Source organism: Ailuropoda melanoleuca, chromosome 10 (genome assembly GCF_002007445.2).
Source record: "Ailuropoda melanoleuca isolate Jingjing chromosome 10, ASM200744v2, whole genome shotgun sequence".
Classification (NCBI taxonomy): Eukaryota; Metazoa; Chordata; class Mammalia; order Carnivora; family Ursidae; genus Ailuropoda; species Ailuropoda melanoleuca.
Genome location: NC_048227.1, coordinates 79,374,571 through 79,400,890, shown reverse-complemented (window position 1 = coordinate 79,400,890; position 26,320 = coordinate 79,374,571). Strand labels below are relative to the sequence as shown.

Below are 26,320 nucleotides of genomic sequence, written 5' to 3'. Positions count from 1 at the left end.
TGCAAGAATGGCGTGTCTGGCTGGCTCACTGGTAGAGCTTTCAACTCTTAATCTTGGGGTTGTAAGTTTGAGCTCCATGCTGGGTGTAGAGATTACTTAAAAATAAAATTAAAAAAAAACATGCAGGGGTGCCTGGGTGGCTCAGTCGTTAAGCGTCTGCCTTTGGCTCAGGGCATGATCCTGGTGTTCTGGGATCGAGCCCCACATCAGGCTCCTCCGCTGGAAGCCTGCTTCTTCCTCTCCCACTCCTCCTGCTTGTGTTCCCTCTCTCACTGGCTGTCTCTCTCTCTGTCAAATAAATAAAAAATCTCAAAAAAAAAAAAAACATGCAAGAATGATTGCTGATGCAGGGCATGGGAATGGGGATAGAGAGAAATAAATGACAATAGAAATGAAAAACTTAGCTGAAGGACTGGAAGATAAAGTTGGGGGAAATCCCTACAAGATGGAACAAGAACAGTAAGAGATAAAGAGTAGAAGAGAAAAAGAATAATAAATAAGAGGGCCAATCTAGATGACCCAATATCTGCATAAGGAGCAGTCCAGAAAGAAAGAACAAAAAAGGAAATGTAATCATCAAAGAAATAATTCAAAAAAAAATTTTTTCTCCTTTATGGTTTGATGTTAGATTGGAGAGGGAACGTAGAGTAAAATGAAATTGGAGAAGCTAGTGGGGGTTAGATAATAAAGATTCTGGAAAGTCACTTGAAGGAAGCTGGGCTAGAGCTGATCCTTCTGTTTTGAATGGCTCTAAAGACTCTCCTTATCTACCTAAGGAATTTTTGCATAAACTTCAAGACCCAAGATAACATCTCTTCCTCAGGAAGCCATCCTGGCCTCACTTAGCCAAAGTAAAGCGTTCTTCCAATATGTTTCTATTACAGAACTCATTTCATCATAATAAATTATTAACAGGTGTCTGTGTTACCCGCTAGATGGAGGTATGCTACTTGAGGCTGGATGGGGCTTATTCATCTTTAAATTCACGATGCCTGAAACAAGATGGTAACTCAGTAGTCTTTTAAATTTCATGTTGGTCCCAAATCAAGAATTTTCCAGGCCTTAAACGTTGACTGTTTCCAAACAGTAAATAAGGTGAAGATAAGGGAAGCCTCTGTGCGTGTGTGTGTGTGTGTGTGTGTGTGTCCGCAAGTTGTGATGGTGACTGTAAGGTGGCCGCCTATCTTTTCTGTGTCTATATAAGCTTCCTTTCTTACCTTAACGGAAATGCATTTTACTCATTTTAGGCTAGGGGGTTCGCCTACCTAGAATAGGTGGTCCTCCCCCACCCCACCGCATACAGAATGAAAAGTACCCCTATCGGAGGGCGTGGAGTATGATAGTAGCCTGTGTCTTTAAAACAAACAAAGCGCTGCTCCACCCCATGCCCGCCCCCGGCCCGCCTCCCGGAGCGCTTAGGTGTCCTCCCCGGCGGCGGGCTGCTCCCCGCCCAGCGCTACCCGCGAGGAATCGACAATGCCAGGATCAGGCTGAGCAGGCGCCGCCGGCCGGTCCGCTCTTGCGAGGTCAAGTCCGAGGGCGCGGGCTTGGACCCCCGAGCCCCGGCCCCGGAGTCCGCGCACCGCACACCGCGCGCATGGACGCGCCGGGGGACCCGGAGGGCCCACGCCTCCCTAGAGGTGACCGAGAGCGGCGCGGACAGACACCCCTCGGTGGCGTGGGTCCTGTCTCCTTTATCGACGATTGAACTCGCGTTAGCTTGGTTTGTTTCGGAGAGATTCAAAAAGACTGGGGCCTGACGGGGGGCTTGGGGTTAGCTAGAGCTTCTCTCTCTCTCCCTCTGGAAGGGGTTAAAGGTCAGGGCCCGGGCGAGGTCTCTCAAGACTTCTCTCCTCTGTGGCGCTGCTTTTATAAATATCGAGTGATTGGGAATGCATTCAAATAAGTATGCCATTAGACAAAGGTAAAGCATTACATTTCGGTCACCTACTCTTGCTCCCCTTTTTTAACTTTCAGTTCGCTTCCTCATCTATTCCAGAAGTTTTACAAAGATTCTTGAGACTTCCTCATCTTGCACAGATTTTTTTCCCCCCTGGACTGCATTGGCAACCTCTGAAAAGTAGATCAAACGAAGTAAAGTTTTCTTACTTAAATTTCTCTTTTTCTCCAAGCCATTGAATTTAAAAATGACTGATAGATTTGCTGAATATTTGAAACTGAGTAATTGACCTGTTGTCTTTAAATTAAATGAACACAGCCCTGGGAATAAGTATTAAAATAACCAGTGCACAAGGCCAGTTATTAGTGTAAACTGTGTATCGATTTATGGATTTGTGGGACTTGTCTTTCCAGCAGCATACCTTTGTAAGTATTCATTCACCAATTGAATGCTTTAGCTTGTTTTCTTCTACTTACACTTCACTTAGCTTCGGTACTACCCTAGAATGCTAAATGAGCAGCTAACATGACATGCTTAGAACATTTTGAGTCCATGTAGCATATGGAGCTAGTAACTTGAGAAATTACATGAGAGCAGTACCCTGTGGAGATCTCCTTGTTGTCTCATCCTTCTTGAAGGAATTTATTAAAGGTGGAAGAAATAGTGAAGGTAAAATCGATCAGATGGTTTGATAAATTCTGTCCTGAAAATAGTACGTTTTCAAAGTGGGAGTGATGTATGAGTTTTGTGTTACATTGGATCAAATGTGCTAAATTCAAAATAGCCCTTAGCTCTGCAGATATTATCTTCAGCATGCACAGAAGTGACATTTGCGAACTTCGATCAGGCGTCCCAATTATATGCCTGTAATTGCAGCATGTTTGCATTTAAGGTGATGACCCTCCAGGAAGTGCAAGAGAGACCCCCAGACAGCTTTCGAGAGAACAGCTCTTTGTACTGATATCAGCAGCTTCCATTAACTTGGGTTCTATGATGTGCTATTCTATCCTTGGACCCTTTTTCCCCAAGGAGGTGAGACATTTTTATATTTTTATGAATTTTAATTTTTTAAAAAGCAGTTTGAATTGTTTCATTTTATGGTGTATAAAATGTAAAAATCTGCATTTAGTAAAGATGATGCATAGAACTTTAGTAAACAGAAAGACCTCTGATGGAATATTTGATACCAGAGAAAAAAAAATCCTGTCAGAAAGAAAATCCTCTTGGGAGATAACTCACCTAAATATAATTGACCTGAGGATTACTTTGCTTACCATGTAGTTTGATAAATCTTTGTTTGGTTTCTGGAGCTGCAACAAAGGGGTGCTCTAAGTAATTGAGATTTTAGCATTATTGCAAAAGGTCTATACTAAGACAGGAAGCTTGTCTTCTGGAGTTTTTAGCTTATTAATATTTTGGAATTAGGAAGACATGGTCCCACTAAGTCCCCTTTCTCTGACTTGAATTTCTTATGGAATCTAGTAGCAATGGTTTGTGCCAAGGAGGAATTCTGATTATATTGGCTAGTTCCTTCCAATCATTGCCTTTTATGTGGGTTGATAGGTCATGGCACAGACTCAAAGGGAATTAACTCCTAGAGAACCCACCTGGAATCTGGAGGTGGGTGGGATGTAGCATGAAAGGAATGATAGTGGCTTTGTACTCTTCGAGAAAGCCTCAGCTCTCATTGTGCTCTCAGCCCTCTCACTGCCTTGATAACTTGGAGTCCTTCATTCTTGGAGTCCTTCATGTAGCATGAAAGGAATGATAGTGGCTTTGTACTCTTCGAGAAAGCCTCAGCTCTCATTGTGCTCTCAGTCCTCTCACTGCCTTGATAACTTGGAGTCCTTCATTCTGTGTGTTACCAAGGAGGATGGAAATGGCTTCTCTGCTAAAGGAACAATGTGACTCTGTACCCATACAGTGCTTTTTAGTTTTTCAATGTGCTTTCCCACACATTTATCCCAGTTGGTCTCTGCAGCTACTCCGTAAGATAGGCAGAGGAGTGAGAATCCCATGATGTTGCCAGTGAAGACAAGACTCAGAAGTTCAGTGACTGGCCCAATTTAGTTCCCTTTACTGAATGGGAGTGGGAGGGGTAATGGCCTCCCACTCTAGGGTATGCAGGCATTGGATGCATTAGGGCAGAAAAGAGATCAGGAAAATGTCCCTCTCTTGTCTATCCATTGGGAGTGAGAAAAGATGAAAAATACCTAAGTTGTAGAGTATTTGGACACCCTTTACCGAAAGGCTGTTCAAATTGTTAGGAGACTCTAGAGGAAGGAGTGGTTAATTTTGTCCTGTGTGAGGGTGGTGAGGGAGGGAGGGAGACAAAGGGGTAGCACTGAAAGGGACCTCATGGGCTGGATCCAAGGTGAGTCTTGAGCAATGTAGTTCTTAAAGTGAACAACAGAGGCAGAGGTGTTGTAGGAAAGAAATAGCTTGAGATAGTCATGGGATTAGCAAAGTAGATAGCATGTTCTTGGGGAAAGCAGACAATTTGAGGTGGCTTGGGCCTGGGCTGGAGGGATGTCCTGCAGAAGGCAGCAGATCTGTGGAGACAGGGGGAGCTAGAAGGCAAGGGTCCTTCCATATATGCCAAAGATATCAGGGTTGTTTGACAAGACAGAGTAGCCTGATGAATTCTGGGTTTCGGAAAATATGATGGGTAGAGCCTCAGGAATGAGGACAGAGTAACTGGAAGAACAAGTTAGCAGAGCATTTCCTGGCTCAGTTGGAACTCAGAGCAACTAATGTTTAGCTTCCTCTTAGTGGAATACAAAGGAAAACCAGACTGTAGATGTGTGGGGGTTTTTTGTTAATAATTTTTCCAATCTTTTTAAAAAAGATTGACATATAGTTGATGTACATTGTTATATTAGTTTCGTGTCTACAAACAACAATTAGACAATTCTATACATTATGCAGTGCTCACCACAAAAAATGTAGTTACCATCTGTCACCATACAAAGTTATTGAAATATTATTGACTATATTCCCTATGCTGTACTTTTAAGTTTTTGATTTAGTTTTTTTGCTTACAGGAGGGAAGGCTGAAGGAAAGAAGATAGAGGCAGGGAAAGAGCTTTCTAACTTTAAAAGATCTATATACAAAGAGTGGGCTCTTCCTTTTCATTTCTTATTAAAAATAAAGCTTTGTGGTTGGCAATGCACTGGCAAAACTTACCTTTCCTCCTACATGTATCCTTCCCATTAGCTAGAGTTAATTAGACAAAGGAAAAACAGGGCCCTTCTTAAATTCTGGTGCAGGATTCCTATTTCTACTCATCCTTTTTCTGGCACCCTCCTTCTTTGTCACAGGATAACATGTGAACTAGAAATTGCTTTTAATAGCTATTCTTGCTTTTCTAATGTGAAGCAGCCTCCACATTCCAAAAGTGATATTAAGCTGCTGCCATGGAATGTGATTCTGGGATATCTGAAGTCACCATCCCATCTCCACAGCGAATGTGGGAACCTGTAAAACATGGCAACTGTCATGGCTGCCATGACCGTGTAACTTTCGCACATCTGCATCCTCATGTATAAAATGGGGCCGGCTAAAAACATACCCTTATTTAATTGTTGTTAGAAAGCATGTCAAACAGCGCTTCATAGAGATCTTGGCTCATAGTGAGGGTCCAATAAATGTAAGTTGCAAAGCCATTATATAAAGCCAGACTCTAGGATTAAATACTTATCAGATCGACTAAGCAAAGAACATGGATAATGTGACTTGACCAGAGAGTGTTCTTTCCATATCTTTATTGACTCCTTTGATGACATCTTCCTGGTGAGGAACCTGTGTTAGTTTGCTAGCACTGCCATAACACAGTACCACAACCTGAGGGGCTTAAACAGCAGAAATTCATTGTCTAACAGTTCTGGAGGCTGGAAGTCTGGGGTCAAGGTGTTGACCAGGTTGGTTCCTTCTGAGGACTGTGAGGGAAGGGTCTGTTCAGGCCTCTCTCCTTGGCTTATCCATCGCTGAGTTCTCATCCCATCTGTCTACTTTTGGTTTTATTGCCTGAGCTTTTGGTGTCAAATCTAAGAAATCACTGCCAAGATCAGTGTCGAGAAGCATCCCCCTTTGAGGACTTTGACAGTTTCAGGTCTTACATTTAAGTCATTTTGAGTTGATTTTGTGAGTGTGTGTAAGATAAGCATCTGATTTCATTCTTTTGTTTGTGGATGTCTAGTTTCCCCAACGCCATTTGTTGAAGAGATGATCCTTTCTTCATTGTGTCCTTGACACCCTTGTGGAAGATCATGTGCGTGGGTTTATTTCTACGTTCTCTAATCTGTTCCATATGTTTGTCTTTATGCCAGTACCATGCTGTTTTAATTAATTAAGCTTTGTTAATTAAATTTAATTAATTAATTAATTGAGAGAGTGCACATGCATACACACAAGTGGGGGTAGGGGGAGGGGCAGAGGGAGAGAGTGACTCTTAAGCAGACTCTACGTCCAGCACAGACCCCCGCTCCGGGGGGGGGGGGGGGGGGGGGTCATGACCTGAGCTGTAATCAAGAGTTGGATGCTTAATCCACTGAACCACCCAAGCACCCCTGTAATTTATTTTTGAAATCATGAAATGCATTGCCTCCAGCTTTGTTTTTCTTTCTCAAGATTATAAAGCTAACAATTCTTCTTGGGTGTGGTGAGTGAGTAGTTTTCATGTCAGAGACTAGGTTTTACTTCCATGTCAGAGACTAGTTTCCCTTCCTTCCCCATCCTGTTTATTTTAAAATGATAATCTTTGAAATTGCTACGCAGATAAAGATTACAAGAAAACAATGGTCTGATCTAATAGCTCCCATCTTTCCACATGGATGAGAATTTGTCTTTCAAACTTTGTTTCTTTTCTGTTTCTTCAAAGGCTGAAAAGAAAGGAGTCAGCAATACAGTTACTGGTATGATCTTTGGATGTTACGCTTTGTTTGACTTGCTGGCATCTTTGGTATTTGGAAAATATGTAAGTATTGAAGTTCATATGAACATTTTAATTTTTATCTGTTGTGTAATGAGTTATTCTAATTTAAGTCTAGAATTTCTGTTGATACAGAAATAGCCATTATATTTTATGAATTATGCTACTGTTGATGGTTCCATTCTTAGGGTTGATTGATTTTTTTAAAGTTTTTATTTGAATTCCTGTTAGTTAACATCGGTATAATATTAGTTGCAGTTGGACAATATAGTGATTCCACACTTCCATGAAATACCTGGTGCTCATCACAAGTGCCCTCCTTAATCCCCATCACCTATTTCATGCATCCCTCCCACTCACCTCCCTTCTGGTAACCATCAGTTTGTGCTCTAGAGTTAAGTGTCTTTTTCTTGGTTTGCGTCTTTGTTTCTTTCTTCCCCTTTGCTCATTTGTTTTGTTTCTTAAATTCCCCATATGAGTAAAATCATATGGTATTGGTCTTTCCCTGACTGACTTAATTCAATTACCATTATGCGTTGATTGATTTTTCACTTCCTCCGTGTTTGCAAGCAATGTATGTTGTCATCCCACTGAAGAATTATTATAATCTTATATTAATTGTGTATATATTTCCCAAACCTTGTATTTTCTGCTTATGTGGATGTGGACTTGTAACAGTCATCAATTTACCACTCTTCTCTGACGTTTATTATAGCTTGTACAGATTGGAGCAAAATTTATGTTTGTAGCAGGAATGTTTGTCTCAGGAGGAGTTACAGTTCTCTTTGGGTAAGTCATGTTCCGATATGTTTGGGAGCTTGAACAGATTTCATAATTTATCTTCAGTTTAAAATGTTAATGGATTCTTTAAATCAGTCAGCACCATTGATTGCCTGTTGAGGGCCCGCCTTGTAGCTGTTGGTGAAGGGAACTGGATGTTTAAAGGATAGGACAAACGAAGGAAAGAATCTTCTAAGGATTTACCGTTAAGTGGCTTCTGAATCTGTTCCTCAGGACTCCTATGAGTGTGAGTGACAGAAACTTAACTCACTTTTCTGAGTCACGGCTATGTTTTGGTTCAAGTGCAAAGTGCATTAAAGAATCAGCTGAAGCATATCAGAAGACAGATGTTAAAATAATGTCATCTGGAATCTTTTTCAAGCTCCTGTTTTGCTTTCCTCTTTTTGTGCTTTGTTCTTGGACAAGCTGCCCCCTTGTGGTAGCAAGAAGTCCCCCTGGCAGTTCCCATAGGAAGAATTCCCCAGCAGCTTCCCACTTTTCCTGAGCTTCCAGTAGATCCACAGAATGGAGCCCTTGACCTGATCTCTGCTGGTGACCCATCCTTGCCTCAAGGGCAGCGTAGGGGAGGGGGATGCTCTGATTGATCAGGCTTGAGTCACGTGCTCCCTTCATAATGGTTCCCTCTGTTGCTGTTTCCGGAAAAGGGAAAGTAAGTGCCAGAGGCAAAAATAGCTATAGAGGTTCTTAGGCTTGGAGTCCTTACACCAGCAGCATAGTGGCAAATCATATGGAAGAGCCTACACAACTTCTTGGGGAACATAGAGGCGTGAAAAGAGTACAGTAAGATTATGATGAATTAAGGTCAGGAAGCCTTCTTATCAAACTAAGTGGAGTTTTTTTGGGTTTTTTGGGGTTTTTTTTTGTTTTTTTACTTTTTCTTTTTTTTTTTTTTGCAGGGGAGTGGGGGGATAGTCTTCTATTTTCTGCATTATTATTATTATTATTATTATTATTATTTTAGATTTGAGTTCTACCACTGAGGGATACCTGAGGCCTAGAAATCTTTTGTATATGTTCTTGTGAGAGTGATTCTCCATATTTCAAAAAGCCTATTTAGTATTATCATACAGAGGGCCAGCTATGTCAGCACAAAAGGGCAATGAAACTGTCAGTCTGACTCAGATTGTTACCAAAAAAAGAGATAATTCCCTTCTACTGAAAGTATAACAACACAACTTAAAAAAAATCATATTCTAAAGAGATTTATTGTAAGAACTATGGGTGAGATACTACTCTTTTCAGTGAGTTGAGATACAATAAAAACCTGCCTGGCATTTGAGAATTGTCTTGTTCTTTTTTAGTATATTGGATCAAGTTCCGGAAGGACCGATATTTATTGCTATGTGTTTTCTAGTGAGAGTGGCAGATGCGGTCAGCTTTGCGGCAGCAATAACTGCTTCTTTTTCCATTCTCGTAAAGGCTTTTCCAAATAATGTGGCTACGGTGTTGGTATGTATGTCATACATGTTTCCTATTTTCCTCTTAGTGTAGGCTAAAATATTTGCCCTTTCCAAGTTAACACTTTGAGATCTGCTTATTTCTATTTTCTGTGTTTTGGTTACCTTTTACCCCAATTGCTACGTCCAGCAGCAGGCTGTCAATGAATGTACCATTCGTCTTATTTAAGTCTCTTCCTAGGCTTAGGATCCCCTGAATGAGCAATTTGACAGGTACATGTGGTTCAAACTAAATATTCTTTTTACCATTAAAAACAAAACCAAACCAAAACGAGCTCCCCAGTAGTATTTTGTTGTCTCTCTGTAACCAGATTCAGACTGAGCAACAGTGAACAATTCCCTAGTGACCAGACACTTGATTTACACTTGAGTCCTTCCTCTACTTTCCCCAGATTCATGGAAGGAATCTCAGAAAGCTTGAAGTCCTTGTGTGCTCTCTTACTTTCCCCCAAATCCTGAACTTGATTGACATACATTCCTATATATTGGCAGGACCCCTAGTATTAGTGACATACCAGATTTCTGTCCCAGCTCTTGGCTACTGCCTCTGACCCCAAGCAGGCTCTCTTAGAGCTCTCTCCTCTGGACCCATACACTCCTGAAGGACCTGTGGTTTGCTTAGCAGACCAAATGCAGCCCTCAGAAGGAATAATTGTCCCCTAGACTTTAGGGGCTCATCAGCTTAGTGCCAACCATGCCCTTATTTACCCATATTAATACTTATAGTTTGGGCCATTAGTATTTTTGCCATGTAGGTAATTACATCTTCCCACTTTTTATTAAATATCTGTATCTGTAGCTAGCTAGCTGGCTGCTCAGGTTCATTTTAGGTTCTGTGGCCATATGGTGTGCAATGATGACCCCTGTGACATTTCCCAGAAATACATTTCTCAGAAATGGTTCAGAAGAACACGAAGCCATTGACATGCTCTATATTTAATTCTCCACAACTTCATTTGACAATGGAAACACTTTTTGACTTTCAAAGAACTTCTGCTCTGTGGAACACTCTAGAATGTGCTGCCCAAGAAATTTCTCTGATGACAACAATAGTCCCTTCGATTTTCTGATGAACAGGGAAAATTCATGTTGCCATACCCCGTTTCTATATAAAAATTGCAGCCAAAAGCTGACACACCTAACATGGTAGTTGATCAGGATGGCTTCCTTGTGTCTAATTTAGAATTCCTGTATTCTTTATGAAATTGAAAGTTACCAATGGACTACTTTTGTGTCCTCTGTGAGGTCCGAGGATGCAGGCTTGCAAGCCACAGTCTCCGAGTAGCAATCTGAAGACTAGATTGGGTTAAAATGGCACAATTTCTGTGAGAGTTTTTTGATAGTAAAATATTTTCCATAGTACTGTTTTGTTTATTTTCATTTTAACAACAAAGAATTTTAGACGGTACAAAATTCAAAAGTTGCCAAAGGAAGTAAAGAATAATAGTGAATGTATTCTATGTGTTACTTTCCTCACCTTCGTGGACACACCTGTTGTCCAGGCATGCAATCCAACATCGTTCTCCCAGAAGGCAACAGAGGTTATAGGTGTGTATGAGTGATTCCATGTATGTATGAACATGTACATGCACGCACGCACACACAGGGCATGATCCCTTCCCCCTTTGTTTCCTTTACACTAGGGGTAGCAAACTCTACGCTCCTTAGAACCTTGCTGATATACTAACAGTGAAATCACCTTGGAGATCTTTCTGTGCCTGTATATGAAGAGTTTCGTACTCTTTACTCCCCTTTGATGGCAGCATATGGTAATTCACTATATGGAGGTAACATACACCCACAGTTCCCTCAAAGTGTTGATGAATGTTTAGATTGTCTACATCTTTTGCTGATGCAAACAGCGCTATAACACATAAGCTTGTACATACACCATGTCCCATCTTGACGACTGTACCCATCAGTTACATTCCCGGGATGGCATTTGGGTCAGAGAGTATGTGCATTTGTAATGTTGATAGACTTGCCAAATTACCCTCCTGTGTCTGCTCACCAGGCGTGTGTACGCGTGGGCTGCTTTCCTCACTTTCTTGGCAGCCGAGCGTTTGGTGGGTGATGGGTAAAAATTGGTATCTTGTGGTTTAACTGCTTGCTTCTTTTGAAAGTGAGGGTGAGCTTTCTTTTACATGCCTAAGAGCTTTTTGTATTTTGTTTTATGTGTCAACAGTCTACGTATAGCATTTGCTCCTTTTCTTATTGGGTTGTTTGTTTTCCCCCCCCCCTAATTAGTATTAGGTCTCTTGATATATTTGGGGAAATTAGTCCTTTGTTAGTATTTTTTTCACTGTTCATCATTTGTCTTTTGATGTACTTAACCATCCTTTGTTTTTCATATTTTCATGTAATCAGATTTATGAATTTTTTCATTTGTGTCTTGTGAGTTTTATGTTGCAATTAGAAAAACTTCCCCACCATACAGGTTAAAAATTAAAAAAAAAATGCTGCCATATTTTATTTTTCTAGTATTTCTATGATTTCAATATGTATGTTTAAGTTTTTGGCTCATCTTGGGTTTCTGTGTGTAAATTGTGAAGTGGATAGAATTTTTTTAAGATAGTGTCCATTAAATCTTTATTTGTTAATTCTTCAAACTATATTGACTCAATTTTCTTTTTTTTCCCCCATTTTTAGGGAAGTCTTGAGATTTTTTCTGGACTGGGACTAGTGTTAGGGCCTCCTTTAGGTGGCTTCTTGTATCAATCCTTTGGCTATGAGGTGCCTTTTATTTTTCTGGGATGCATAGTTCTGCTGATGGTACCACTCAACATGTACATTTTACCTAATTATGGTAAGATCACATTTATTACTCACTCTAAGAATCTGAAATTTAAGTATTTTTATGCCTTTGTAGGAGACCAATTTAATGAATACTCACTTTTATTTTATATAATCAATGATGGATTTATGGAACACCCTAAAAGAACTGATTCTCTTTTCAGAAACGTTGCTGTAGGCAGTTATATGAATTTCTATATACTACAAATTCTTTCTGATCTTTAGAACTAACAAACATTTAATTTCTCATCATAAAACATCACCCTGTGAGGTGCCCACCAGAGGTCTTCTTGGACTTAATTAAATATTTGGAATGACAAGTTATCAAAGGCTGCACGTGGCACTATCTTTTGGAAGGCCCGAAGGCAGGAGGGTGGGGTCAGACCTGCTCCCCAGTGCTCTTACCAGCTGCCAGTGCGAGAATACAGAGCCACATCAGGCAGTAATGGGGGTCATCCTGGCTTCAAACCTTCGTGCCCCGTAAAAGTCAACGTATCCTGTAACAGCTCCATGGACACAGATGCCAGGGTCACGATAAGGGACACACCCGAGTCAGCACACTCAGGGAGGCACCAAGCATAGTGTTTCATTTCTAGTTCCTTCTCTATGGATGACATTTACCAGGCAAAGGTTATTTTTATTAGAATCGAGATTGCCTAGTAACATTGTTGGCATTTGACCCTTATCAGGTGATGAAGGGAGCAGACCGAGAGAGTTAACTTGAAGGCTGGAGAGAAGAGAGCTAGAGAGAGTTTCTGGAGAGTCACTACCACCCTGAAATTCAGGGTGATGCTTGTCGTCTTTCTACTTGTAAGAGTGGTTTCTGTGGTCCAGCTTCCTGGTTGCTTAGTTCACAGATGAACACCGGGCTGATGATCGAGAAACTGACACCAGGGCAGGGTCTCATGCAGTGGGGAAAAGAGTTCGGTCAACCCTTTGCCACACTGTATAGGGGAAAAAGACTTTGCTTATTAATTCAGGGTGGGGCGGGGTATTTAGAACTTCCGTAGTGGAAGCACTGGACTGCCCCCCACATCTTTACTCCTAGAGTCCTGGCCTGTTCACCTTACCTCCTCCCTCCCCCCAGCACGTGGTATCTTTTGCAGCCCCTTCTGACTGCCACCAGCCTGGCTACTTGGCTGTTATGTCTCTTCATTTCTGTAACTCCTCAATTAAAATCTCCCAGCGTTTTCAATGAACTTAACACAGTCCCAGTTAGCTATATTTTCATGAACATAATGGTTTGACAACATTGCTGTTCATCTATGGAAGGATCTTCTATTTAGATTGAATGGAAAAGACTGGTATTAACACTCTGAGATTGATCACGTTGAGACTGTAAATATAGATTTAGGTGTTCCTGTCAAGGAGCACTTATTTAAATTAATGTTTTTGAAGAACTTATGGATAAAAGCTAGGAAATTAAATTTGCTCTTATTTTGATGATATTGGCAGATTTTTGTGTCCTCCAGGTTCTACCCCACTCTTTTACCTCCTTCTAGACTTATAGACAATGGGGCTCTAGCTCTGGGGGGTTAAGAGTCAGCTTTAGTCTCTCCCTCTCATCCTTTGTAATCTGCTGACCAAGTCCCCTCTTCTGTACGGCTCTAAAGAAATATTTCTAAAATAGTCACGGATGTGCCAATCCTCTTATTAAAAATCCCTAAATCCATGAAACGTGAGCTTTATCTTGAAAGCTGTGAGGAACTGTTGTGAGATTTCAGTAGAGGAATCACATGATCTGAAATCTTTCCCCTTCCCTTCCGCTCTGACCCTTCCTCATCTTTCAAAACTTACTCTGTGTTACCTCTTCTGGGAAGTCTTCCTGAACCTTCTCGATCATCCAACTGAATGCTGAGTAAGTAGTGCTGCAGTGATCAGCATTTTTCCTGCCCTCTCACACCTAAGGGGAACCCCACTTCCCTCCCTGCTTCCCCACCTCTGACAATAGCTTCCTGTGGCAGCATCGTCAACCACTGGTCACGTCCCTTTAAAGAGTAGGGCAGAGTGTGAGGAGGAGAGAGGGTACCCGAGTAGCTTGGAGAAGTTCCCCAGGTGGTTCTGCCATGTGTCTCTTGAAGCAGATATCATCCTAGGCTTTCATTACTTGGCCTTCTGCCACAGTTTAATTAAATTCATTATTCATTGTGTGTTTGCTTCTTTGGATGTTCTTATGTATTCTCATTGTGATTTCTCATTTTTCCCACTTTGGAGAAGGTGACCACTTCTGCCATAATAGTTTATCTTATACCATACATCTGTAATTCCTTTTACATGCAAATAAATATAACCAATTACAGTTGATCTTCTATAATTTATATCTCAAAGGTGACTAATGAACATCTTTAAGAAACCATTCAAAATCCACACCAAAGGAAATCTGTCCCTGCTAGCCCCATCACACCAAGCCATATGGCGGTGTTTGTCCTCTTTGTAAGTCTAGCTGCATACCTTCCATAGCTGAGCATCCTGGACTGTGCTCACATTTGGTTCACCATTAACTATTTGGCTGATACATAAGAAACTAACATCATGGTTTAAGTTTATCCCTTGGATCCTGACCAAGTCTAAATATAACACTTAAAATACTTGAACCGTTCTTGTGCTTTTTTTGTATTTTGCTCCATACTGGATCATTATTCACCAAGAATTAAGTAATGAACCATGACAGGTGTTTTTGGAGAAATGGGATATACAAGTGCTGGTCCTCGCCCTCAAAGAGCTTCCCTGTCCACACCTGGCCACCATCGTCTCTGGCTCTATCTTGGCCCGGCACTGGAGCAGCATCCTGACTGGTCCCCTGTCTCCATTCTCCACAAGGCCAGAGAGAGGTCTCTAAACCACAGATCTGATTCCTACTCCTTGTTTGGAATCCCTAGGGATTTCTCAGGCTTCTTAGCATGTTTTACAGAGTCTTGCATAAACATGCCTCTGCTGTGTGATCTCTCGCCACGCTGCTGGTGTCCCCTACTCCAGTCGCCGTCCCCCAGCTTTGCTTCTCTCCTTTCATTTCCTCAAACACAGAATAGTCTTCCTGACTTCTGAGTCTTGGAAGGTACCATTTCTGGAATAATGTACCTGCCTTATTCTTTCCTCCTTCTTTGCTTGCTCATCTTAAGCTCATGCTTTGGTCATCAACTTAGATATCACTACATTAGGAAAGCCTTCTTACATGGCTTTCCCTGTTTCTGTTTGTTTGTTTGTTTAAGGCAGTCCTCTCATAGGCGCTGAAAGGTTCCCTCCTAGTTCCATCCTAGCTCTCTCCACTCCTTCCCGTAACTTCTCTGTGAGGACAGGGCCTGGGCCTGTCTCTTTGCCTTTGTCTGCCCAGCTTTTTGCACAGTACCTGACTCAGCAAAGATTTTGCTCAGTAAATTAATGGGACAATAGGAAAATCACCAACAATAGTCAACAATGTAAAACAAAAGGTAGTTTAGGTGCTAAAAGGTGTGGTAGAGACCGGAAATGTGGTAGGAAACAGAGGAAGGTAAAATTTGTGGGCCAGAGCCAGACCTTACAGAGTGAGTAGAATTGGAAAAATGAGCAAGAGAAAAAAAAAGGAGTCATAGCATGTGACTGGATGTGTGGAAACAACCATTCCTGTTGCTGGGAGCAGTGAAGAAGCTGGGTTCCTGCAAGGGGAATGCTAGAGGTGAGGTCCTTGCAGTTGACCTTGAATGCCAGTGTAATTTATGTGTGATTCAGTAGCACCCCTCTCAATCTGGTATTTTCTTTGCCATCAGAAAAAAAAAAAATTGTCTTGTGCTCTTTGATGAACTTAGATTCCCTCTCAGCATACATACATTGTTCCTTGATAAAGCTTCTGGCCTTTCCCATGCCCGTAATCTAACTTTACATACTCTCTATCCCATCTGGGGAAGGCCTCACTTGCTTCTTGGCTATAACCTATAACCTAAGACCCTCTCACAAATTGTTTTTAAGAAAACTCATTGTGGCTTCTAGGTTTGAATAATTTATATGCAAATACAGATAATATGCAGTTTGAGGTAAACTCAGAGGTACAGTTATCTTGATTACCAAATAAAGATGGCCTTACCAATTTTACTTTTCAAAATAGGTCAAAATTTTAATTACTCTGATTTTTTTTTTCTTTTTTAAATTGTTACCCGAAGACTCTGATCCAGGTAAACACTCATTCTGGAAACTCATCACGTTACCCAAGGTTGCTCTCATAGCCTTCGTTATCAACTCGCTCAGCGCATGCTTTGGGTTCCTTGATCCGACTCTGTCTCTCTTTGTTCTGGAGAAGGTAGGTAGCCTGACTGTCAAAGAGCTCTGCACTGTAGAAAGTGGGTATGATTGCTTGCTCTTGGGCCATGTTTTGTGGAAAGACCTCTGAGTGGCTGTGAGAAGGAGACAGGGTGAGAACTGCACCCCAGGGTAGCCTGTACCTTACCTCTGTGACATCCCTTTGACTAGGGGTCTGATTCAGGGTGAATGGAAGAAGTTTTTCACTGAATCGCCCAAATATTGGTCTCCTTTTTAAGGTCTTGCTTGAGTCATCACAGGTCTGGCTGCTTGACAAGGACACTTTACTTGTTTGAATTCCAGTGAGACAATTCCAGTAGCTCATTTAATGTTCTTCTCTAACAGATGGCCTCTGGGTCCCCTTAATTTTTAGGCTATTACATACAATGAAATGACTATGGAATATATTACTCTGGGATGGTAGAAAGGAATCAAGAGTCTCTCTCAATTTTTTTTTTTTGATTGCTGGAAAATAAATGTTGAATTTAAAAGTTTGGATGTTGTAGAAATTTGCTCTTAGATATTTCTGAAAAAAGATTATTAATAATGTGATAAAGTACATTACCAAGTCTGGTAGTTGATTATACCGAAGAATTAATATGTGTTTATAAAGCCAGAACTCTAATTGCAGCCCACACTGACTTTAGGTGAGGTATGGGAATTCAAAAACACAGTTACCAGAAACACAGCTCCTCGAAGTCACTAGAGACAGTTCTGGGTATGGGAGATACCCAAAACGGTAAACGTGGAGACTGTGATTGTGCCTGGCCCAACATTTAGAAAATAATATAATATCTTGCTTGAGCAACTGTGAGGTAACAAGAAACATATTTTGTATTTATGATGACACATGCCATTCCCATCATCAACAACGTGTCTCTTCAAGAGTCATTTTTCTATCCTCTGAAGAAATTCTGTGTAAACAAGGAAAAAATATCGTAACCAATCTCTGGTAAATCCAAGTTGCTCATGTCTGTTTTATCAGAAATCTTAACAAATATTATTTTCTAAATATATTTTCTAAATACACTTAGAAATTCTTCTGACTTCTCATCAGTTGTTTGCATTGGCAGCTTACTGTCCTGTCATTCGTCACCTAGCCTTTTAGGGTTGGAGAGTTCCACCCTATCTCCCTCAATTATAAAATCAGAAGAAGACACCTCTGACTTTTTTTCTTCCTACTAGTATCTTTAAAGGACTAATTTGTCATAAAAATTGTTAAAACATGTAAGGACTCATATATAAATCTCATGGGCTTACTTAAAAAATTAGTTAAGGAAATTAAGGAAAGTGAGAACAACTCAGTTACCCAAAGAAAGGTGTTTCTGTCATGCTGGAAATAGTTACAGTATCAAAACTGTGTGGTAGCTTACTGTTTTAAAAGCCTTTTGTAATGTATCATACCATCTAATTCTTTAATTAGATATTAACATCCCTTTGAAATGGATAGGATGGATATTATCCTCAATGTTTTATTACGTCAGTGCATTTCAGTCTATGGACAGTCAGTATCACCGGGTTGCTTGTTAGAAGTGCAGATTCTTAGGCCACCTGGGGGGCTCAGAAGGTTAGGTGTCCCACTCTTGATGTCAGCTCAGGTCTTGATCTCAGGGCAGTGAGTTCAAGCCCCATGGTGGGCTCCATGCTGGGCGTGGAACCTATTTAAAAAAAAAAAAAAAGAATGCAGATTCTCTGGCCCCATCCCATACCTTTTGAATCAGAAATTCTAGGGCTGAAGTCTAAGAACCTCTTTTTTTCCCCCCCATCCCTTGAACCAAGGCATGTTAGCACTTGGTTCCAATTAAGAACATCTTTGAAGTTCTCCAGGTAATTCTAAAGCCCACTAAAGTTTATGAAGCTGTGGTTTACGGATAAAAAATGCTATGATTCGTAGAAGCAAAATTATATGTTCAAAATCAAATGCTACAAAGCAAGACATCTAGGACTTTTGACTTCTGGTTAGGTGTTTTTCCTCTCATAGAGAGAAAGGAATCCATTTACAAAAGTTAAGATCAAAACTAGGAAGGATGCTGAATGGTAGTAGTGGGCTCATGGTAGATAACAAGAACTGAAGTAGCTAGAAAAGATTTATGTTTATTTTAAAAATGACTTAATGATATAACTCTAATACAAAATTTCTTTTACAGTTTAATTTACCAGCTGGATATGTGGGACTGGTATTCCTGGGTTTGGCACTATCCTACGCCATTTCTTCACCATTGTTTGGTCTGCTAAGTGATAAAATACCAGTACGTACACCGAATCTACATTTAAGAATCACTTTTGTGTATTTAGACCAGTGGCTTTCCAGCTGTATCTCTGGAACTCTAGCAGTCCATTAATTAGAATTGATACTCAATTTTTTTAAAAAAAATTCAGCTCATTAATGCATAATTGAGAAATAAAATTGTAAGATATTGTGAAAGGGTACCCTCCATTTAGTTAATTAACACATCCATCACCTCTATATTATCTTTTAATTTTTTTTTTGAGGGGGGCAAGAAATTTAAATTCTACTATATTCAATTTTTGGAGTCGATGGAGTGGTTCCAGTGTCTTCCAGCCTGCCATCACTCTGAGAAAATTCACTATTAATTGCTTCTTCTAGGAAAAAAGGGGTCTGTACCGAAGCTGTTGACAAACTATTGGGTTTGACTTTCTAAAGGAAAAAACTCCCTTGATGCAAAAGATATGGATTGGCCTTAAAAATTAGGGCAGAGTCCTAGAAGTAGTTAGGACTTAGGCAGATTGAGTAGAGATAATTTAGCTTTTCTGTGGGAATGAAAGGATTGGCTACATAAATATACAATGGTTATCCTGTGGCCATCCTGATAGAAAATCGCTTCTGTTCTCCTTTGCCTAGGTCTAAATCATTCAGTCCAGATGATTAGTATGCGGTAGTAATAAGTACTGTCAGCCAAATCTCAAGCTTCTGTGGCGTTAGCGCTTATTATTATTGTTATTTTGCATTTCGCCTCTTCATTAAACTTACATAAATATTTATCAAGACCTAAATTGCATGAAGATTACTTAGTAATTTGGGTGACAAAAATCAAGTGTCTTAAAGAGTGTTTGGAACTTGGTTTTTAGACAGTCTTCTGTAACTAAGCAGATGTTTTGCCCCTAGAATTTCCAGCCTGCATTCAAGTAGTTTAAAAGGAATAATTTTATTGGGTAGTTTTTATTTTTATTTTTTTATTTTTTATTTTTATTTTTTTTTTCATTATAGGTATTAATTTTATTAATTTGATAATATAGCCCATATACCATAGGGTAGTTTTTAAATAATGTCAGTGTTTCAGGTATTACATCTACCAGGTGGTTCCTTGTGGTGACTACTTTTTAAATTGTTACTTTTGGAATTGTTCATCTTGTGCAAAATCTATAATCCACTTCCTTCCCAAGGAATCCTTGTTCTTAGAAACTCCCTAGCTTGGGGTATATCGTCCTTGCCTTTCTGTTTGTCATTTACCTATTTTCTCTTAAATGTAAAGTTTTGTTTTTTTTAGTGTATTTGGATTTTTCCATGTCATGGCTTTTGTTCTTCTATGATTTTTTGCATATGCTTTGTTTATGGAGGAGCCTTACCTCTCAGAATTGTTCTGGACTCTCCTTCTCTTTACCAGCATCTAAGGAAATGGTTTCTGGTTTGGGGAAACATAATCACGGCAGGATGCTACATGCTCTTAGGACCTATCCCAATCTTGCACATTAAAAGGTAATTTTTCCTTTTTCTGTATTTTTGGCTGAATAGCATTAAAGAATTATTAAAGAAACTTTTGGTGGGATACTGGCATGGCTTCATATTTTGAACCTTATTACTTCAATAATTACCTTGATTTAGGACTACGGTGAATTGTTTGTTAGACTGGCAGTATTTTACCTAATGAGGAGCTAGTGGTGGTACAAGCCAACAGAAATGCCTAAAATCTGTATCAAATGAGAACAATGCTTCTTCTCCCTTTGCGTTTCAATTGAACGCTTGTTTGTACTTCGTTTTTAAAATAGCATTTGTCGCTACCTACTTTTCGCTGATAGTTCTTACAATATGTTTTTGTTTTTTCTATTCCTTCTTGATCCTTGAGACTGGGGTCAAATCTTTCTTTTGTTTCTGTCTCATTCTTAGCGTGTAGTCGCTACTCATTAGAGCTCGTTAAATGTAATTTGTTTGCTGAAATAAAGGGAGCTTAGAGCTTTTCAGGTAGTCCTGGGATGAAGCAGGACGTGGAAGGGCAAGGATCTCAGGGTTCTTCAGATTTGGGTTTGCATCCTGCCTTTCCCACTTACTAGATGTGCAAACTCAGGCAAATCATTTCGCTTCCAAGAGCCTCAGTTTTCTTATCTGATCATAGTGCTTACTTGGCAGGATATTGCTGCAAGGATTCAGTGGGGAACTGGATATTAAGTAAATGGCGCAGTGCAGGAAGTGGGACAAAATTAGTTTCCTGTCACTTCCTTTACCACTTCCCTTCGACGCCATTTTTTTCAGTCAATTGAATTTCAAAGCCAAGTGACTGAAGGAGCAACGTTAACATTTAGCGAATTTTGGAAAGATTTTGTATGGTGATAACCTCTTATCACCTTGACTCCAGGCATGTGATATGTGTGACCAAAGAAATTGAGATATCGTGGTGAATTGATTCCCTCCCCCCCTTCCCTGGCCCCACCGAAACTTAAGGAGCTCAAGGGTGCTGTCACTGAATGAAGTGGGATCAGATGGGAATGAGGCCGACTAGGCACGTCGTAATCTGTGAAAGAAGCAGCTCTGGGGTGCAGCCTGCCCTCCTTAGTATGAGGCTTTGTGTCTGTCAACATGCTAATGTTGTTTTGTTTGTTTCTTCCTCCAAAACTCTTTTGCAGTCAGCTCTGGCTCCTGGTGCTAATATTAGTCCTGAACGGCATCTCTGCTGGCATGAGTATAATTCCAACTATCCCGGAGATCCTCAGTTGTGCATAGTAAGTTACCTCTGTGTCTCAGGAGCCGTGCTGCGACTAGCAGGGAGCATCACGCACTTTCTTGAATTTCTCAGTTTTGTAGGATGTTGGATTTTTTTTTTTTCACAAGACCAAATCTCCATGAATTTAGGTCACACAATATTGTGATATAAACAGTATATGCAATAATACTACAGATGACGATGTATGGTAATATTAATACAGTGATAGGTAAAAGGAGTTGTGGATAGAGGCTTGGCTTGGTTTATGCCTAGAAACACATATGCTTTTGAAAAGCCAAAGCACAATGGGAAGGCCTCAGCATTGTTTCCTTCTCATGGAGAAGGTCCATACAAGGGCATACAATGACCAGGTAAAATGATTCCAGTGGGTTAGGAGGTTTGGGGGTGGGGCTGGTTCCCACATCACAAAGCAGCTCTCCAGAGCCAGCTAGGTGTCCTACAGCGCAACTCAATTCTGACACTGTCTACCTGGAGAGAACGTCACACCCCACAGGTGAAGGGCTCTGTCCCATAGACCGCCTTGTGCTGCAGGTGCTAATTGCAAGGCAGGTTGTTACATGTGTTTCTGACTGACTGGTCTATAAATCAGAGGTTGCCATGACAACCTCCTTAAGTTCAATTAATTTGAATGATTCAATTAATTTGAAATTCAATTAATTAGAGTGATTCACAGAGCTCAGGAAACCAGTGTCCTCATTAGATTTACTGGTTTATTACAAAAGAGATGAAAGGATATGAACCAACAGCCAGATGAAAAGATAAACGGGGGGAAGTCCTGACCAAAGGAGCTTCTGTCCTTGTGGAGTGTGGGGCCTCACACACCGGCATGCAGAGGGGGTCTGATTCACCAACCTGGAAGCTCTCTCACCCCGTCCTTTGGGGTTTTTAGGGACACTTCATTACATACCCACGATTGATTAAATCAATGACCATTGGGCATGGATTCAACCTCCAGCACCTGTCCCTTCCTCCCAGGTGGGGGCTTCCAGGAGTGGGACTGAAAGTTCTAACCTTCTAATCACATGCTTGGCTCTCTTGGCAACCAGCCCCTAAGACTACCTCATTAACATAACCAAAGGCGCTTTAAATTGCTTTCCTCTCTTAGGAAATTCTAAGGGTGTTGGGAGCTGTATGCCAGAAACAGGAGGAAGACCAAATATATAATTCTTATTATAAATCCCCATATCACACCAGGCATTTGTCACTGGGCCACCAGTCTTTTGCTTAGGAGGCATGATGACGAACACCAAGGGATCTGCAGCAGGGAGAATGGTGTGAGCTCTGCTGGCTCGTGTCAACAATTCTCCAAGCAATAAGGAGCTGCCTCTGGGTTTTCTAAAAGTTTCTTGTTATTCTCTTTGCACGTTCATCTCATTTTAAAAAGTTCTTTGTGAATTATATGTTTTTATGAGACTTCATGCAAATGGGTCATGACTCTTAATATCATGCTTTATGTATGCAATAAAAGTATTTTTAGAAAACCACAGAGTCAACATAACTATGAAAATTCCTTCAAGTTAGCTTTTCGTCTTAAAAATGGAGTGTTTTGGGTGTTGGTTTTGTTCAGATCATTTCCGGTCTATTTTAACTTACCTGTCACACACTGTTGGCTTTCATGTAGGTTTCCCTTTTCATAACAGATCTACTCTTGTGTCTCTGCAGTGAAAATGGCTTTGAAGAGGGATTAAGTACCTTGGGACTCGTGTCCGGTCTCTTCAGTGCAATGTGGTCAGTTGGGTGAGTAGCCATTTCATTCACACCTGCCAGTTGGAAAGTACTATCTCCACTTCCGTGAAGAAATCGACACAGAGGAGTCCGATGAGTCGCCGAAAGGCGCCTAACTCACTGAGAGCAGAGCTGGAGGCCTCATCCACACCCTCGGGCTCCAAGACCAGTGGTGATACCAGCAGTTTTAAAACCTCAGCAAAATGGTCCCCGATGTTTTGTGTTTTTTTGAGTGATCTTTCTAAGTTCCTTTAACAAGAGCATGTCTCAAGTTTTAAAAATGTATTCATTGCTTCATTCATTTGTTCATTTTTACTCTTTGCTATACCTGAGGGATAACCGTGTGCTGGTGCTGTAGTATATCTCAATAAATATGTACCGAATTAGGTTCTTTTAAATACAAATCCTGAGAAGAATAGAGAGAATAATATAAAGATTCTTTTGAGGGTATGTCACCTTTTTAAAGTTTTTGTGTAAGGCACCAACTTTTCAGAAACAGTTACAATTTTAGAATTGTTTAAAAAATTTACACGTCATCATTATCAGGTGCAATTGTTTTCTCACCCCCAATGCTCTGTCTAGGAACTGGCTTTTGTCTTCAGTGCTTACGGTCCAATTTAATGAAGATGTACGATTGACGGATCGTGCAGCCTTTAGGAAGTAATTCACTCTTTTTTTTTTTTTTTAACACTGTTGAATACTCTCTCTTCTTTTCATTGTTAGTGCTTTTATAGGACCGACCCTGGGTGGATTTCTGTACGAGAAAATTGGTTTTGAATGGGCAGCTGCTGTACAAGGTCTTTGGTCTCTGACAAGTGTGAGTATTCAGTCCTTCACTTTCATCTTCTTTACATCTGTAAAGTGTGACTTACAGAATTGGCGTTAACCAGTCCCTTTAATTGTGTTCAAGGGACTAACGATGGGCTTGTTTTATCTGTGGGAGCACTCACGGAGAAGAAGGTATGGTCAACTCTTGAGCTTTTTTTCCCTTTAAAAGTCAGCCTGTGGGAGAGGGAAAGAAATAACCATTTTATATCCATTCTTCCAATCAGATTTCTGGGCACTTGAAGCCTCATTACTTGGTAGATGCATTTAGGGGGAAAGGTAGAGAAGTAGGTACTGGGTTTTTTTTTTTAAGATGAGAAATATTGAAGTTTTCTTCTTTTTTTCTTTCAATGCAGAACTAAACTCCAAAACATCCCGGGCACAGAGGAGGAACGGACTGCTCTCTTACCTGATGAAATCTAGCCTTAAGAATCCTGGATCGAAACCCATTGGGAGATGGATGTTCCTGGCCTTGAACATCAAAGTTAAAAGGGTTTTCTTAATGCTACACACGAAACTCCACGGACTCAATACCAGCATCCTCAAAGTCTCAATGTATTTTTGGATTATCATGTGTTGGGCTGTCCTGAAAATCTGGCCTGCTAAACCAACTATATTTGCAACATTATGTATGAGAAGAGCAGTTGAAAATCAAAAGTTTGTGTTTTGAGGCTATCAGATTTGGCCTTGAAGAGGTTATTGACTCTAGGTCTCCTGTTTCCTCTGTTTACTTTTTAAGCGCACTAATTCTGTGAATGTACCTTTTCTTTATTAACAGGGAAATAAATGATTAATTTGATATGCTTGAAAGTAATATAAAGATTACTCAAAATGTATAGAATAATTAATGTGAAATCAGTTTTTAAAAGACATGCTTTCTCTGTGTCCTAAGATTTTTGTTCTTCTTCAAAAGGCAAAATTCCTGCCTCCCATGCAAAAACTCTATAAAATTCCCAGGCCCTCAGCTTTTCTAGAAGTTTTGTTTGTGTGAGAGGTATAAGAATAACATTACTTCAGACTTCCCTTTTTGTAACATGCTTTGAATTAGGATCTGGATTTATAAACAATGCTCAGTTAACGTTGTTCATTTTCCCTAATGTCCCTATTTCAGTTCTACCACCTGTTCATCTGACTTTGTGTGAAATCCATGCTGGTGCTTGAAATGAGTGAATCCCTCTTGTGTCGTTCTCATACCTCCTGATGCGTTTTCATGCTGTAGTAGCCACATTTACAATTTTTTTTTTTAATAAAAGAAATGGTTTGATCTATATATTCAAAAATATTTATTGAATGACTTCTTTGAACTGACACTCTGAGAGGTACAAGCAATTTAGCTGTGATCAAAATAAACACAATCTGCTTTTATGGAACTTACATTCGCGTGGAATGGACAAACTATAAGTAAATACCAGAATCTCCCATTATCCTACAGAGTTGCTATGAAGGAAAAAACTTGGGAATACGAAAGAGTAAGTGACTGAGTAATTCGGTGTGGGGTCCTAATTTAGATAAGGCCTCTCCCTGGAGAGGAGACTTTTAAACTGAGACCTGAAGGATGAGAATGAGACAGTCGTCCTGAGGAAGAGCCTTCCCTAGCATGTGCAAAAGGTCTTGACATGGTCAGAGATGACACCAAGGCCTACATGGCTGAAATCTAGTCAATGGAGGAGGTTGGGGAGGTGGGGAGGAACCAGCTTGTCAACAGGGAATGCCAGAATTTGATTAATGTTTCAGGAAGGTCATTGTCTCTGCTCCGTACACCTGAGCGGGGAGGTAGATGGGCGGGGATGGAGGGAGTGCTGTGGGAGCTTTGAGAGAGAGACGTTAGTAGTTCGGACCACAGAGGTGGTAGTGGAGATGGAGTGAAAAAGATGTGTTTGGAAGCGGAACCAACAGGATCTGCTCATGTGAAGGCAGAGGAGAGAGGAATTTAGGGTGACTGGAGATTTTGGCTTGAGGGGGTGGGTGGTTGATGGTGACTCTTAGTGAGATGGGGAAGGATAGCAGTAAAACAAATCCTGAAGGGGCAAAATAACCCAAGATGAGATGCCCTTTCACACCACCAAAACGAAAAAAATCAAAAGGGTGATGGAGTTGGGGATAATAGACAGCAATGACAACCGTTTTGGGAAACTGTTTGACATTAATTGCCAGAATCGAGCCTTTACAAATCCCATGAACTCTTCATTGCTCTCCTCCCTCGAAGTCCCTTTGTTGTGAGCACTCCAGAGGGTGATCCAGGCAATGCGAGCAGGAGTGGCCCGTCACCCAGCCCCCTGCTCACCCACTTCCCAGGGCAGAACCAGAACTGAGTGCGACCCTGACCCCCTGCACCCGGGCTCAGCCCAGGGGCCAAGTTTGCCGCGGAACACCTGCAGTTCCCGTCGCTGCCGCACGGGGCCGCTATTACAGCACGAAGGCGGTCGATCCTGCCGCATCCAGCTGGGGCGCAGAGGCCGCGCTGCCGCAGACACCACTGGGGGGCCCAGACGTGGCCCGGGACCACCAACGCTGTTAACGGTCAACTGGACCTTCCAGAGAAGGGGACCATGGAGGCAGGAGGGTCTGGGAACTGGGAATTCAAACTGACGCTTTGACTGGCAACCCTGCTCAGGTAACATCCTTTGGCATCTGCCCCAGGCCAGCAGGGATCCAGGGAGA

General features: G+C 41.0%; 1 protein-coding gene across 11 annotated transcripts; it reads left to right on the top strand.

The window, feature by feature from the left end:
- The first annotated feature begins 1,413 nt into the window (after positions 1-1,413).
- SLC18B1 (solute carrier family 18 member B1) lies at positions 1,414-24,941 on the top strand. 11 transcript variants are annotated; one of them, XM_034669164.1, is made up of 16 exons: positions 1,414-1,723; positions 2,000-2,094; positions 2,793-2,932; positions 6,100-6,171; positions 6,781-6,876; positions 7,547-7,620; positions 8,934-9,081; positions 11,739-11,895; positions 16,016-16,152; positions 18,299-18,400; positions 19,778-19,869; positions 21,012-21,107; positions 22,772-22,846; positions 23,558-23,651; positions 23,745-23,794; positions 24,016-24,941. In XM_034669164.1, exons 5-16 carry the CDS (start codon positions 6,817-6,819, stop codon positions 24,080-24,082), a joined length of 1,152 nt encoding a protein of 383 aa, XP_034525055.1. In that variant the 5' UTR covers positions 1,414-1,723; positions 2,000-2,094; positions 2,793-2,932; positions 6,100-6,171; positions 6,781-6,816; the 3' UTR covers positions 24,083-24,941. The 11 variants fall into 11 exon arrangements, with proteins under 11 accessions (XP_034525055.1, XP_034525053.1, XP_019659127.1 ...); XM_034669162.1 differs by lacking the exon at positions 6,100-6,171 and having other exon boundaries at positions 1,414-1,640; XM_019803568.2 differs by lacking the exon at positions 6,100-6,171 and having other exon boundaries at positions 1,414-1,640; positions 1,978-2,094.
- The last annotated feature ends 1,379 nt before the right edge of the window (positions 24,942-26,320 follow it).

Coding starts and splice junctions, on each gene's coding strand:
- SLC18B1 (XM_002923026.4), top strand. CDS start 1,598: ATGGACGCGCCGGGGGACCCGGAGGGCCCACGCCTCCCTAGAG. Junction 1,641..2,792: donor GGGCCCACGCCTCCCTAGAG/GTGACCGAGAGC, acceptor TTTGCATTTAAG/GTGATGACCCTCCAGGAAGT. Junction 16,153..18,298: donor CTCTCTTTGTTCTGGAGAAG/GTAGGTAGCCTG, acceptor TTTCTTTTACAG/TTTAATTTACCAGCTGGATA.